General features: G+C 40.2%; 1 protein-coding gene across 1 annotated transcript in view; it reads left to right on the top strand.

The window, feature by feature from the left end:
• C5 (complement C5) overlaps window positions 1-16,578 on the top strand; it is an 84,421-nt gene that overhangs the window by 11,167 nt on the left and 56,676 nt on the right. The window contains exons 5-10 of the mRNA XM_047099723.1: window positions 2,856-2,947; window positions 6,191-6,273; window positions 8,924-9,014; window positions 11,266-11,380; window positions 13,178-13,304; window positions 15,361-15,476. Coding sequence (XP_046955679.1) covers window positions 2,856-2,947; window positions 6,191-6,273; window positions 8,924-9,014; window positions 11,266-11,380; window positions 13,178-13,304; window positions 15,361-15,476 — 624 coding nt within the window. The remainder of the gene's footprint in view (window positions 1-2,855; window positions 2,948-6,190; window positions 6,274-8,923; window positions 9,015-11,265; window positions 11,381-13,177; window positions 13,305-15,360; window positions 15,477-16,578) is intronic.

Here is a 16,578-nt window from a genome sequence, read left to right as displayed (position 1 = left end):
GTTGACTATTAATTGAATATTACATCTGAGATTTTTTATTTGTACCATTCACGATAAAGAATTATAATCTGGGCCACTTACACTTAAGAAACTTAGAGTTTAGGGGCGCGTGGGTGGCTCAGTCAGTTCAGCATTCAACTCTGGATTTCAGCTCAGGTCATGATCTCTCGTGGTTCGTGAGATCGAGCCCCGCGTCAGGCTCTGCGCTGGCAGTGGGGAGACTGCTTGGGATCCTCCCTCTCACTCTCTCTTTGCCTCTCCACAACTTGCTCTCTCTCTCTCAAAATAGGTAAACATTAAAAAAAAAAAAACACCTTAGAGTTTAGTAACATACTAACACATGCAAAAAATCGTGTTAAAACATGAGATAAGTAAGGATCAGTAGTTATCAACCCTTTATCAGCCATAACATGCATAATAGAAGACATGCCTCCTGTGGTCTTACCAGTTTGTGTCACAGCCCTATAAAGCCTTTGTGAGGAAGTAACACTCACCCATTAACAGCAGGTATATTAGTCATGGTCTTTCACAGTAGGCTGCAGCCCCTTTTCTCCTACTAAAAAACCCTGTAAGATGAAAACCTTACCAGAACACAAGAAGGAGTGAACTACAGGGATAACTTGGAATGCTGTATAGCTTACAAAAATCATAAACCTTTAATAAACTTTAACCTCTGACTATGTTATAATGATTTACTTGTGAAACATCAGAGTGTGCCAAGACTGTGGCTGATAACTATTGATATAGACTGTAAACTCCAGCAGTCCAGAAAAGAGTTTAGGATGGCCAAGGGATGGGTCAAGGAAGAAGTGAGATTTGGACTAGGCCTGTAACAATTGAGCCAAATTGAGAGTGGTGGAGAAGACATGGGCAGGTTGCTAGAAAGGAACAACCGAGAACAGAATCAGAGGTGAAAGGAATTGGACAGGAAGAAAGCAATCTGATTCCAGAGCAGAGGCATCCCTGGGAAGAGAGGGGTCAATAAGATCTGAAAGTTAGAACAGGGCACCAGAGGCTTGAATAACCAGACCTGGAAGTTGAGAGTTGATGTAGCAGGTTGTAGGGAGGAACCCCTGCGGATTTACTGAAGAGACCAGGGAAAAGAATGGAGGGCAAATGTGTAGTCATGAGCACCACTATAGTAGAAGTGAAGGGATGTGCAGTAAGAGAATCCCAGGCTGGGCTGCTGCAGAAACCTAGGTGCAGGGAGAGGTGTGGTAGCAGCAGTAGAAGAAATGCAGAGAGAGGCCCCTCAGACTGCCTGAATGAGGGTGAGGAGAGGAAGCCAGTGAGAGTGGCATTGACAGCCACTAGGAAGCCCATGTGAATTTACCAGTTTATAATGGGTCTGTGTGGGCTGGCTTGTCCTAAAACTATGAGCCTTTTCCTCTGGAACCAAGACTTGAGGAATAGCTATACATACTGAGTAGATACTACAGGACAAAACCACACTGGAGTATAAACCAAACTAATGATACAGTAGGGCCAATGGCACATGAGATCAGAGGGAAGGCTAAATGGAGGTGAGAGGGAGGGCTGAAGTGATCCTTTTCTGGAATAGAACAGGTTTCAATTAAAAGAATAGACACAGATTTGTAAAAGTAGTGGAGAACTTCCTAGGTAGGGAACAGGATGAGTTTTCCAATGGCAGCAGGAAGGAGTAAGAAATGAGATCACAAATAAACTGGCCAAGTGGTATTGGGAGTCTGGGAGGGGACAGAGTGAGGAGAGGCAGTGTCAGCTCAAATGCCCTTTTTCTGTCAGAAAACACAAGAGGATGTGGACAGATGCTTTTTATTTTATTTCTCTCAGTCGAGCTTCAGTGCTGAAAAATCCTGGCACAAGGGAGACTGGATGCCAGTCATCCCATGTATGAGCTGCCCCAAGAAGAGAGGATTGAGGAATCTGATCCCAGAGCCACAGAAAATCTGTATACAGGAAGTGTCCCGAAAATAGTGCTCAAGAGAGATCATCATGGAAGCACTGGGTGGGGCGAACTCCAGGGATAAAGAACAACGCAGAAGATATTTAGCTGCCATCCTGATTCTTGTTCAGATTAGGCCTTTGTACCTCGAGGGAAAAACACCTTAAAATCCTGGCTGTGAATTTCACAGTCATGGCACATGGTGGTAAATTTCTGGATTAAGGTCAAAATGGACCTCTACATGTAGTCCAAAGAAAATAAAAAAAACCTCCTTTCAATAATTTTCAAACCCACACATAGAAGGAAATTTATGGGGGAAGCTTTACGAAAACTTTCAAGTTTGATTAACCATTTTGGGTGTTTAATCAAGTTCAAAATGTCCATAGAGCACAATTCTAAAATGTCTTGCTAATAAAAGCATTTTATAGCATGTTTGCTTTGGAAAACTTCACATGAACAGATATGGAATTTGGGTTGTGGTACCTATAAAACCTGTAAGTTCACATTTGGTTAGTTATAACATCAGTTATTGTTACACTTTTTTTAGTTATACAACAGAAAGTTGAATCTCTTCCAGATAATTGAGACTAGGATATGCCGAACACCAATATAAACCTCTCTCTCTCTCTCTCTCTCTCTCTCTGTCCTCCCTCCCTCTTCTTTCCCTCCTTTCCTCTCTCTCTTTGACTCTCTCTCCCTCTCTCCCTCCCTCCCTCTCCCTGTGGCAGGACATGGAGGAGAGGTTAAAAAGAGGGAGCTTAAATGAACCATATTTGCCTTTCACAACATTTAAGTGATCTTCCTCCTTCATATTTAATTTGGAGACATAGATATTCGTTAGTAAATATTTCCATAAGTCAAAGATAATATAAATCAATTGACTTGTTTAATGTGGCTTATGTGATTTGAGTTTGTTTGTTTTTATTCAAAGGATCCTGAAGGATCAGAAGTGGACATTATGGAAGAAAATGATTATACCGGAATCATCTCTTTTCCTGACTTCAAGATTCCGTCCAATCCTAAGTACTTTAAAGTATTTGTTAATATAAGTTTTCTCGAAAAAGCACATCTGGAACTTTTGGTTGTGAGGCAGATAACCAGTCAAATGGAGCCACCTAGTGCTAACAAATGGCGTAGGCGTGAAAGAAAGGAGGCTGTGCAAAACAGTGCCCTTGTCATGAGCACCGGGTGATGCATGGAAGTGTTGAATCACTATGTTATACACTGAAACTACTATAACGCTGCGTGTTAACTAACTGGAATTAAAATAAAATAAATAATGAAAAAGTAGAAAGACCCTAAAAAATGTTCTTCAACAAAAAGGGCACAACGTAAGTTTGAAACAAAATGTAAGTCTAATGAGAAGTGAGGCTCAGTTTCTGGCAAACAAAAACCTCCCACTTCTCATCAATCCTCTTTATATATAGAAATAAAAATTTGGGAGAGACAAAAATAGTCCCCAGGATTTTTTTTTTTTTTTCATTAAAACCATCAACCCTCTACCCTTCAAGGAACCTAAGAGACTATCAGTCTAAAAGGCTGGTATGGTCCCTTGCCTTGCTCTGAGAGTTATAAAAATATTAGTCCTCCGTAGTCTTTGTCTGTGTAGACTACCAGAAGACAGATTTCAAGAGGGAGAGTGTTCTCAGAGCCATTTCTTTTCTTTTTTCTTTTCTTTCTTTATTTATTTAGGCCTCATGTGAAAAGGATTTAAGGTGGCACCTAGGTGGCTCAGGTGGTTAAGCATCTGACTCTTGATTTCAGCTCAGGTCATGATCTCATGTTCATGGGTTCAAACCCCATGTGCAGAGCCTACTTGGAATTCTCTGTTTCTCCTTCTCTCTCTCTGCTTCTCCTCCCATGCTCCCTCTCTCTCTTTCTCTCTCTCAAAATAAATAAGTAAACATTTTAAAAATGGATGTAAGAACAGTTTAAACTGCTCAATGTAATAAAATGAATTCAATGTAATAAATATTTAGTGAGCATCTTCCTGATATGTGCAAAGCACATAAAGAATGAATACACAAAATGGAAATGAATAATCCACAGTCCGTGTCTTCATGGAAATTATAATAGAGTAAGACAAATAAGTGTACTTATATCCACCCTATGACCCAGCAATAGCACTGCTAGGAATTTACCCAAGGAATACAGGAGTGCTGATGCATAGGGGCACTTGTACCCCAATGTTTATAGCAGCCCTTTCAACAGTAGCCGAATTATGGAAAGAGCCTAAATGTCCATCAACTGATGAATGGATAAATAAGTTGTGGTTTATATATACAATGGAATACTACTTGGCAATGAGAAAGAATGAAATATGGCCCTTTGTAGCAACGTGGATGGAACTGGAGAGTGTGATGCTAAGTGAAATAAGTCATACAGAGAAAGACAGATACCCTATATTTTCACTCTTATGTGGATCCTGAGAAACTTGACAGAAGACCATGGGGGAGGGGAAGGGGAGAAAAAAAGTTAGAGAGGGAGGGAGTCAAACCATAAGAGACTCTTAAAAACTGAGAATAAACTGAGGGTTGATGGGGGGGAGGGAGGGAGGGGAGGGTGAGTGATGGGCATTGAGGAGGGCACCTGTTGGGAGGATCACTGGATGTTGTATGGAAACCAATTTGACAATAAATTTCATATTAAAAAAAATAAAATCAATTTGAAAGTTAAAAAAAATAAATGGCTAAATATAACTTTAAAGCAAAATCTCCTTATAGTCATTTTTCTGACCTCTGGAAGGGAGTTTGCAGTTAATTTGCTGTTTGCAATTAATTCACTGAAGATGTTCTAGAAATGTGAGTGAAGTTGGGGATTTAATTTTTATAATGCATACTTCCTTGAAAATATTACATGCTCTATCACACGGAACTGATCTTATTATTTTATAACTATTATCATTTCTCCAACTTCATCTTGTGCCATTTGCTCCCTAACAGATTTTATTTCTATCAGACATGGTAGCCCCTCACGATCACTACTTTTCTACCCCAGTACCTTTGCACATGGTGTTCCCTCTGCTTAGAATGTGCTTCACCTCGCTCTTCACAAGGCTGGCTTCCTCTCATTCTTTGGGACACAAAGTAAATGCTCCCTTTTCGAAGAGGCTATTCCTGGATGCACCATCTAATGTAGTCCCTCTCTCTTTCTCTTTTTTTTTTACTCTCTTATTTATTTACTTCATGGTACTTACCTCAATGTTACATTTATTTATTTGCCTCTTTATTGTCTGTTTTTGCCCACTGTTGCATCGTTAGCACTTCAACATAACAGGCACTTGGCAAATATTCATTGAATCGATGATGATGATGATGATGATAGTCACAATATTAAGTACATTGATTACATAACCAACATGCAAGATAAATAGCATTTTTCTCATTTCACAAATGAGGTTAAGCAACTTGCCCAAATCCAATTTGCCAGTAAATGGAAAAGTGGGAATTACAAATCTCTTGGACTGTAGCTCTATGAAGACAAATTCTTCCATTTTGTTCATTTTTATCTCCAGTTGCTTCTCCAGTGCTCAGTAAATATTTTTAAATAGAGGTTGTTAATTAAACCCAGGTCATTTTCCTCTTTAAATGAACCATGCTTTGTCTCTAACCATAACTTCTTTTATGTGAGGTGTGCGCGGTATCATCTGGGTAAGCTCGACTTGTATCTTTCTACAAACATTGTCCTACTATAGTGCGGATTTTAGTATTATGTTAGTATAATTATGGTTTAGATTAATTAAGTTAATCCTCAAGTTTCACAAGCTCTTCAAATCAAAGCCATTGACTAGATTAAGACAAAATTCCTGAAAAAAATAACAATATATGAAGAACTAATTACCAAACAATTTCTATTGTCCTGAAAATGCTCAATTATTTGTTTGTTACTTAAAGTTCTACACAAATAAAATACATTACGTAGGCTAAATGCATCTCTACTTACTTTCTCCTCTTTATTTTTTTTTTTAACATTTATTTATTTTTGAGACAGAGAGAGACAGAGCATGAGCAGGGGAGGGTCAGAGAGAGAGGGAGACACAGCATCTGAGGCAGGCTCCATGCTCTGAGCTGTCAGCACAGAGCCCCACGCAGGGCTCAAACTCACAAACCGTGAGATCATGACCTGAGCCAAAGTCGGACACTTAACTGACTGAGCCACCCAGGCGCCCCATTTTCTCCTCTTTAAAACACGAATCGATTGGATTTCCTCTGGGCAAATTAAAACTACCTGATGACTTTCATAATTTTAAATATTTTGCTTCCACAGATACGGTGTGTGGACAATCCGAGCTAAATATAAAGAGGACTTTTCAACGACTGCAACCGCATATTTTGAGATTAAAGAATATGGTAATTTGTGATAATTAAAAGCTTACCTGTAAAAAAATTAGTGTTTGTGCACTAATGCTTTCCGTTAGTGAACTTACGGCAGAATCAGTCCCAGATGAAGAGGCAGCCCGGCTGGCATGGTTGTAAACAGTGGCTGGGGAGGGGGGTGGGGGGAGGGGGGGTGTGCTCATTGTTGGAAGGCCTAGGCTCTGGCTCTAGCATGCCTTTGTTACCCTCCAATAAGCTCACAAACCTCTCTGGACTTGTGTTCCTCATCAGAGAGCCAGAAGAGACCTAGTCCCCCAGGGAGCTTGACTAATGACAGTCAAAAATTATGATTTTAGGAGAAACTTAAGTAGGCTGAGATGAAGTGAGCAGAACCCAGTAAGACGAATGATTTACTCAAGTCATTAAAACCAACTGGTGCGAGAACGAGAGCAATTGGGTTTGCATCCCCCAAGTTCAGTGCTATTTTCCTTCTGGCTCACTAATCCCTAATATATTTATCTGAAAACTTAAGATATTCTTATTTCGGAATCAATCGTATTAATGGACTAATAATTAACATATAAATAGCTTATCTTTCCATTCTTATGGTTGTTTACTAGAGTATTTATGTGCTTTGATATCAAATTTAACTTTGTTTTGCTTGAAGTCATTTTTTATTCCTCCAGGAGACTCATAATAATATGGAGAATAAATCCACAGATGTTAACAATTGGCAAACAAAACAGTGACAAAAAATAACTTGTTATGCTGAAACAATTTCAAAGGTTCTAGCCTCTCAATAACCTATAAGCCTACCTGGTCCCACTCCCTCCGAGTATGTTTGCTGCTTCTCCTGTATATCTAGAATTCATCCACCTCTTACCATCTGAGGCCATCCTCATCCATTCATCACCAGGCTCCTCCCCCCGCCCCCCCCCCCCCCCGACTACTGCAAAAGTCTCCTAATTGCTGTCCCTTCTTCCAAGCTATTCTCACTTGGTATTGGCCAAAATAATCTTGAAATGCAAATCTCATCATGTTATTTCTCTATTGAAAAGTCCCCAACAGCTCCTCGTTCCTTTGCTAATCGAAATCAAAATCCTTATTTTGAGCTGGCCCCTGCCTACCTCCTCTGCAGCCTCATTTTATGCCATTCATCCTCTTATTTCCCTCCAGCAGTGGTGACTTTGGACACAATGTTCCACCTGCCCAGAACACTCTTCCCCTCCCCCACTACCTAGCCAACTCCTACTCATGTTTCAAGTCTCAGCTGAAAAGCCATTTATTCAGCAAATCTGTTCCTAACTTCTCTTTCCTAGGAAGGATTCCCTGTAATGTATATTGGTTTTCATAACTGTGGTATAGGTGTTTTTCTGTGTAATTATTTGCTTACCACTGTCTTTACTGCTTGACTAATGAGCTCATTAAGGACAAGGTTTGTATCTTTCTGTTCACTGGGATATCCTTGTCAATAGGAGTATGCCTGCCACATAGCAAGTAGGTATTAGATGAAAGGATGAAATGTTTTCCTCCACGTCATATCAGAGAGAACACACCTGCCTTCATCTTTGGTAAAATAGGGAATGCACCCTAGAGCAACAAAGTGCATTCCTCTTTATTTCCATGTTGTCAGCACAGAGCCCAACGTCAGGCTCAATCCCATGAACCATGAGATCATGATCTGAGCCGAAACCGAGAGTTGAACACTTAACTGACTGAGCCACCCAGGCGCCCCAATTACCCAATTTTCTATTAACAGTTTCACTGGTTAATAGAACTAGAATCTATGGGACCCCTGGGTGGCTCAGTTGGCTGAGCGTTGAACTCTTGATTTTAGCTCAGGTCATTATCTCATGGTCATGGGATCAAGCCCCACACTGGGCTCTGCACTGGGCATAGAGCCTACTTGGGATTCTCTCTCTCCCTCTCTCTCTCTCTCTCTCTCTCTCTCTCTCTCTCTCTGCTCCTCCCCCACTCGAGCACTCTCTCTTTCTCTCTCCCTCAAGAAAAAATTAATAAAGAATCCATAAGCCCTGGTACACAGCTTTAGTATAAAGAGAAGGCAGTGCCCTTTTGACAGGTGAAATTCTTTTTTCTTGAGCAATCAAGATACCAGAGAGAGACAGAGAGAGACAGAGAGAGGGAAAGAACTCCTTCCTGTCTACCCTAATTTTAAATTTTGCATGAATGTTCTTTCTTTTAGCTAATTATAAGCTTTCTCTTCTTGACTAAAGTCAAAGTTTTATGTTGGAATATGGAGACTGGATGGGTTTATCTATAAGACAAAAAAGGGAACTGTTAAATCAGCCAGAATTTTCCTCTTCTATTTTAAACTTAACAAAACTCATGGAGCATATACTATGTTTAAGACTCATGAGAAGCGTGGGAGGGGGAGAGATACAAAGATACATAGAGTATAGCCTTTTCGGTTTTCAAGGACCTTATACTTTAGTGAATAAATGCTGTAATCAAAGTATAAACAAAGTGCTTGTGGTACACAGAGCTGGATAAACCTCTGATGGGTAGAGTAGGAGGTGTCCCAGAGATATTGCTGACAGTGATGAGAAGGAGGATGACGATGGCAAGGTGGATGTTGTATTGATGTCACAGCTTGTCTAACTATACCGGAAAGAAGGCTACTCTAATTTAAATGGTAAAATTGCCTCTTTGTTTTTATTTTCAGTGTTGCCACATTTTTCTGTCTCAATAGAACCAGAAAATAGTTTCATTGGCTATAAGGACTTCAATGATTTTGAAATTACTATCAAAGCAAGGTAAGAAAGTTTTCTTTTTTCTTTTTTTTTTTTTCAGATTATCCACTTAAATTGAGTGCTAACTCTTGTTGGTGATAGTTGCCCGAAGTGAGAAGTGTGATTCCTCCATCCACTTTATTGAGATATTGTTGACATGTAACATTGTGCAAGTTTAAGGTGTACAATGTGTTGATCTAATTTGCATATATATTGCAGAGATCTGTGATTTACTGGCAGTGTTTTTCGTGACTTTGGGATTGACTGAGGAAACATCGGGCCTATAGTTTATTTGTTTTGATTTTTTGCTGATTCTGATTTTAGTTTTGTTGGTTACTCAACAGCAAAAACTCCTAAAGTTTTAAGTTCAATGTGTGTGTTTAGGAACCAGCGTGACATAAGGATATTGGGGTTGAATGTGAAGACTTTATTTCTCGTCATTTTTTTTTTTATTTTAAAATTTTTTTTTCAACGTTTTTATTTATTTTTGGGACAGAGAGAGACAGAGCATGAACGGGGGAGGGACAGAGAGAGAGGGAGACACAGAATCGGAAACAGGCTCCAGGCTCCGAGCCATCAGCCCAGAGCCTGACGCGGGGCTCGAACTCACGGACCGCAAGATCGTGACCTGGCTGAAGTCGGACGCTTAACCGACTGCGCCACCCAGGCGCCCCTCTCGTCATTTTTTAATGGCTTAATCAACCAGCTAATGCTGCATGACCTCTTCAAGACCCAATGCTTTAAAACCACAACCATTTACAACACAGCTGGGCAGTTCTGCTGATCTGGGCCAGGCTGAATGTAAGCGGTGCTCACCCGTGTGCCTGGGGTCAGTTGGCAGCTCACCTGGGGGCTGGCTGGTCTAGGGAGGTCTTATTTTCATGCCTGGCAGTTGACTTAGATTGGCTGAAAGTACAAAGATAATTGGACTCTGTGTATCTTTCATCATGCAGCAGGTTTGTCTGTAGTAGCAGCAATGCTCAGGGAAAGAATATAGAAGCATAAAAGTCCATCACTTCTACCACGTTATTTGTCCAAAGCAAGTTACAAGACCAGCCCAAAGGAAACAGATTTCTTTTATACCTTTTACCCACAAGGAGCTCCAAAGGTGGTAGATATATGGGGCAGTGGAGAACTGGAGTTAGTTTTGCAAGCAATCTCCCACAAAAGCTCAGGTCATTTAAAAATGACAATATAATATCATTAACCAATTTGCATAACTATATGTGTTGGGCATCTTTCTAAGTACTCTGTATATATTAGCTTACTTAATCCTTATGAAATCTCTATGAGATAGTTACTATTTCTGTCCCCATATTACAAATGAAGAAACAGAGGTACATAACTGTTAAGTAATTTGCCCAAGATCTCACAGCTAGGAAGTCCCATGGTCTGTCTGGTTTCAGGGTTCAGGCCTTTCAACACTATCCTACACTGCCTTTCTTGGTAGCATTTATTCCTAAAATAGAGTGTTACTTAGTCTAAACCAACATAAAGACTCATTTGACAGAGAATTAACAAAGTGACTTCTTGTAGTTTATTTTTTTAATGTTTTATTTATTTTTGAGGGACAGAGAGACAGGGTACGAGCTGGGAAGGGGCAGAGAGAGAGGGAAATGTGGAATCCACAGCAGGCTGCAGGCTCCGAGCTGTTAGCACAGAACCCTATGTGGGGCTTGAACCCATGAACTGCGATATCATGACCTGAGCTGATGTCGGACGCTTAACTGACTCAGCCACCCGGGCGCCCCAACAAACTGACTTCTTTTAATGGAGGAACTTACTTTATGTGTGCAGACCACAGATAAGGGAGGTTAGCTCTAGCTATAGTATTGTTTTCTATGCAGCAAGTTTCCTTTAGCCTCTCTTTAGTTCTAAACTAAAAAAAAGGAAATACAAAGTTAGAATGTTAAAAAAGAACTTATCTCCTCTAACAATGAGATTGAGCGTGCTGCTTCTAAAGGTGTAAAAGAAGGTGGGGCACAGTGCTTCACTGATACCAAAATCATCAAGGAAGCAGTGTTTCCTGATCCCGGACCTGAGGTCTTTTGATCTCCTCAAGCAAGATCCGTTTTTTTTCATCTAGCACAGAGTCATAAAAATCCGCACTTCGGCTTTATTATTATAGCTTTATGAGGATGAGATATAATAGGGGATGGAAGACACTTTAAAGTGTATCGAGTGCTTTATGTAATTTCGAGTTGTTACATTTGATCTGAATTTTATTATTGTAACCATGTTAGCAAAACAATTTTATGGCATTATTGTTTGGCAGATATTTTTATAATAAAGTTGTCACTGAGGCTGAAGTTTATATCACTTTCGGAATAAGAGACGACTTAAAAGAGGATCAAAAAGAAATGATGCAAAAAGCCTTGCAAAACACAATGGTAAGACGTTAAGACACGTGCGTTCACTCGTACCTAAAGATGCATCACAAAGGCTGGAGAAAAGTCACTTCCAAATCATCTAGTCCAACCCCCCATTTTACACAGGTGTGCAAGTCGAAGCTAAAATGCTCACTTGGCTTCTCCTGGGCCTCAGGATGAAGTCCACTTTGTGTGACATCAGTCTCCCTCACCAGCCTGTCTCCTGCTCTTTCCCCTTTCCCTCTCTCCTGTTCGGGTCACTAGTTCCTGGAACTCTCACTAGTCTCTCTTGTCTCCAGGTGTTTGCAGTGCCGCTCCTGCCTGGGAATGCTCTGTCCCTTTGTGGCTTCTGCCTCTTTGTGGCCTGGCTAATCCCTTCCTACTCTTTAAATCTCAGTGTTAACACCCTTTCTCTGAGAAGTCTTCCCTGACTCCCGTCAATTAGGTTGGCTGCCCCTGCCAGCTCTCGAGCCTCCCTTACTGGAGTATGTTTTGTACTTTATTACAGTGTTCTCAACCAGAGACGTTGTTTACCCCCAAGGGCACATTTGGCAATGTCCAGAAAACATTTGTGGTTGTCACAGCTGGGAAGGAGGGGGGTACTACTGGCATTTAGTGAATAGAGGCCAGCATGTTGCCAAATTCCCGCAATGTGCAGAGCAGCCCTAACAACAAGTTATGCTGTCCAAAATGTCAACAGGGCTGAGATTGAGAAGCCCTTCTTTACTGCAATGGTTTAGTTGCTTCTCTCTCATCCTCTACACTGAACCCTTTGTGGGTCTGAATTGTTCCCATTATATGCCCAAAGCCAACCTGGTTCCTTGCAAATGGCAGGTGCTCTATGAATATTTCTGAGTGAATGAACTCATTGGGAAGTTATTTGTTCATGGTCAAGAGCTACTGGTTGCCGGAGCTCAGATTAGAGCCCTGGTCCCGTTATCCCTTGTTCAGTGTTCTTGACACTATACCTCAGATGATAAGGGCTCATGTCTTTCTACTGATTCTTGTATATTCTTGTATACATTCTACTCATTCTTGTATATTCTTGTGGTTTGTATCATCTTGTGGTTTGTATTTAGCCTATGTTTTTCCAAAGAGTTCTATTTATTCAAGTTATAAATCAGACACCTCTTTTTAATGTAAGATTTTATGCTGGACCCTGAGATTTGAAGGTAAATAAGACAAAAGTCCCTGGCCTCAAGCTACTGGATTTTAGAAGAAAAATAAGGCAACATCTATTTCACTGTTGTGGTTAATAATTAAATAATATGATATGACTTAACTCTATGTCCCTTTACCCATTGGGTGTTTTTAAGTTAGTGTTTCCATGTGTACGCAGTGAAGTCCAAATTAAATATCATAGAACCCAACAAACTCTCAGGAGCAAAAGTGAACTAAAAGCAGGCCCAGAAACATGGGTGACAACTCAAAGATTAGAAGAAGGAATCTGTGTCAGCTAGTATAAAGAACAAAAAACCAACAACAACCAACCTTGTTGAACCATATAGTGTTTAAGACTCTTGCTATACGTCTACCCAAATTAAGTTAGAAAATAGTATTCTGGGCTCAACTGTAGACTCAATCATTCACTCTACTGGTGACAATAAACTACTCCTCTGATAGTTGCCTTCTATTTAGAAGCTAATAAAGGCAGATTTTGTTAATTTTTCCCTTCTCTGATGTCGGACGCTTAACTGACTGAGCCACCCAGGTGCCCCACCAAACTGAAATACCTCTTTCTGAAAATACCTCTTTCATTTTCTCTGAAATACCTCTTTCTTCTCTGAAATACCTCTTTCATTTTCCCTTTTCAAAAAGTTGATCAATGGAATTGCTCAAGTCACATTTAACTCTGAAATGGCAACTAAGGAACTGTCCTATGAAAGTCTGGAAGATTTAAACGACAAGTACCTTTATATTGGTGTCACAGTCATAGAGTCTACAGGTAAGTTTTCTTTTTCCTTGAATAATATTTAGACAGCATATTAAAAGTATAAATAATTTCTAAAATTCTTTCATATTTTATTTTCTTCCATAGCTAAATATTCCTTTTCATATCATTAAAAACAGATTAGAGTAGAGCTCTGCCACTCTATCATTGGGTCTCTATCACCCCATGTGCAAAAATGGGATAGCACTGCCCAGTTGACATCTTGAGTAGCCTAGCAGGCTATGTGACTTGAACATGTAGCACCCCAATGTTCTCACCTGGTAAGAATAAAAATCTAAATGACATTAGGTATGTACAAATGTTTGATAAAATGCTATGCAAATGGAAGATACTGCATTATCATTTAGTCTCCTTATCCGTACAACGATGGTGTTGAACTATATACAACCTAAAGCCCCTCTCAGCTGTAATATTCAGGAATTCTATCTAAACTCAGAGATAATGGTTTTAAAATGGGTACAATAATAGCATACATATAGGGTTGTGGTGAGGATCAGAGAGTCAATATATGCAAAGCACTTAAAATAATACCTGTCAGCTAGTGAATACCATATAAGGTGTTAGCCCCCCTCCTCCCCCTTCCCCTCTATCTTCTTTTCTCCTCCCTCCCTCCTTCTTCCTCTCCTGCTCCCTCTTCTCCTTTTCCTCCTCCTCCTCCTTCTTTCCACTTATTACTTTCTTAGCATCCTTAAAACTGTCTAGTGCTCTCAACCCCGACTCCAGTGGTTTGTAATAGTCATTAATTATTACTCCAAATTCAGTCAATTTGTCTTACTTCTGGTGTCTTGATTACTGATGTTCTTTATATTTTCAGGTTTGTATTAAACCCCCAAACTAACTTGAACAAGTTATGTAACAGCACTAGCCCCTCCTTTTTGTGGTGAAATGAGAGTTAGACCACATGATCCCTAAGGCCCCTTCCGCCTCTTTGTGTTTGTCCTTGAAGGGTAGTAGAATGAAGAATGGCAATAATTATCCAGTTATTGAGTACCTTGTATTTATCAAATGGTTGATAGATGTTGGAGAATGATACTCCTTGCCCAGGATATTACTTTTGCCGTTATTTTAATGTTTGTTTTTTACTTTTATTCTTTCTCAATTTATTTCAAATAAATTCAGTTTAAGCTACATTTATGAGATATTCAAAGAGTGTTGCTAAACATACAGGCTTACAAATATGAATGTGTGTAATCCCAGCATTCAAGTGGCTTACAAACTAGCATCGGCTGTAAGACAGGTAAACGAAGAATTCTGTTATAAGCAGGAATTCTATTTGCCCTCTAGGCAAAGTTCTGAATGCTACTGACCTTCAGAGGTAGGTGAGCTCCTAGATGATTGCTGAGCAACCAAGAATAGCACCCTGAATGTAATCACTCTTGAAGGATAAGTAGGGTTTTGAGGCAGGGATGGTAGATGGGGAGACGTGGGACACCATCCATATTGAGGACATACCACAGGTAGCAGGCAGGACTTGATCTTTGAGATTATCTGGCTGATTGCCCAGTTGGCCGAAGTATAGGATATGCATATGGATGTTACGGATGTAATATTGGAAAGGACTTTGGGGATACTGGAGCTTTGTATGTTATTGGGCCCCTGCCAGTGGACTCTCAGGACTCCCTCTACCTCAGGCACTCTTTTTCTGTTTTCCTCTCCACATCTCTCCATATCCCTGTGCTCTACAGGTGAATCCCTGCAAAGCTTAGTGCCTAGTCCTTTCCCTCTCTCCATAATCCCTTGTACATATTCAACTGAAACTCAGGCCACTGACAAAAAGTGGTGGCCCTTCCTCACCTTCCTCCCCAGTCCAACCCTGTAGCTCTCCTTGCACAAGCCTTGGATATAAGGCTTTGGAAAACACCTGAGGTCTAAACTTTTCTCTGCACTACCCCCTTTGAACCAAGACTACTGATAAATGAATGAGTGCAGGAATGGAGCAAGGAAGTGAATAAGTCTGTGGAGACATACACAGGTCAAACAGATCCCCGCCCCCCCGTAGGGATTGGCATATTCTTAAAAAAGGTCAACGTGATGCATGTCATTTCTTTAGGTGGATTTTCTGAAGAGGCAGAAATTCCTGGCATCAAATATGTCCTCTCTCCCTACAAACTGAATTTGGTTGCTACTCCTCTTTTCATGAAGCCCGGGATTCCATATTCTATCAAGGTAGATGAAGGAGGGAAGGTTGCTGAATATGGTTCTCTTTTTCTGTTTACAGAGAGCATGGGGATGGCAAACAGGGGAGGGAAGCTGGAGAAGGGAATCACAGAGGGAATTCATTTGTAAAACCTGCTCCTTAAGATGCACAAGAAGGTGGGAAAATGCTGGCCAGCTTCAGCCTCAGAGTGATTTCAGCCTGTAGGGCAAGTGCCGGTATTTAGCATGTAGTCAGGTAGCCTGTGCTAGGCATTCCCTTAAAAAGCATTGCATTAAGTTATATGTAAATAAAACACCGTAAGTTTATAGTTAAAAAAAAATGCCAACATTTGGGGCGCCTGGGTGACTCAGTAGGTTAAGTGTCTGACTTTAGCTCAGGTCATGATCTCAGAGTCCGTGAGTTCAAAACCCACGTCAGGCTCTGTACTGACAGCTCAGAGCTCCTGGAACCTGGAGCCTGCTTCACATTCTGTGTCTTCCTCTCTCTGCTCCTCCCCTGCTCATGTCCTCTCTCTCTCTCTCTCTCTCAAAAATAAATAAAAAGTAAAAATTTTTAAAAAGTAAAAATAATGCTAACATTTAAAATTATTTGGTGGCATGTTCTTCAAAAGCCTTAAAACAGAAATATCACTCCTTGAAAATAAAACCCCTTTCTCTCCCCATTTTCTACTTGCCATGTGTCTTATCTGAGTTTGCATTTCTGTGCTTTTCAGTCTGCCCCTGTGGTCTTTGTATACACCTGTCTCACCTCTCTCTGTGTTATTCGCCATCCTTTCCATTTTGGCTCTTTCTGTCCTTGCTTCTCTGTTTCTTTCTCTCTCTCTCTCTGTTTGCTTCTTCCTTCCTTTTTACTATTTTCTCTCCTCCCTCTACTTTTCCTTTTTAAATTATTGGTAGTATAGCGTTAATGTGTTCATTTGACTTTCTAATTATATTTTATTTAGTGTTTTATATTTCACTATATATAGTACATGTTATCATTTATAATATAAAAAATATAATCATTTTTAAGATGAAAATTTTTGTTCCCTGTTCTTAGCTTAGAAAGCTAGAACAGAGTGTTTTACTTTTTTATTCTTTGAAAATGTGTTGCTATTAAAAATCAACTTTA

The sequence above is a fragment of the Lynx rufus genome, unplaced genomic scaffold (assembly GCF_022079265.1).
Source record: "Lynx rufus isolate CCGP_SWC_20201006 ecotype Redwood Valley unplaced genomic scaffold, mLynRuf1.p SCAF_10, whole genome shotgun sequence".
NCBI lineage: Eukaryota > Metazoa > Chordata > Mammalia > Carnivora > Felidae > Lynx > Lynx rufus.
The sequence above is the reverse complement of the archived record's forward strand: the minus strand, read 5'-3'. Positions and strand labels throughout refer to the sequence as shown.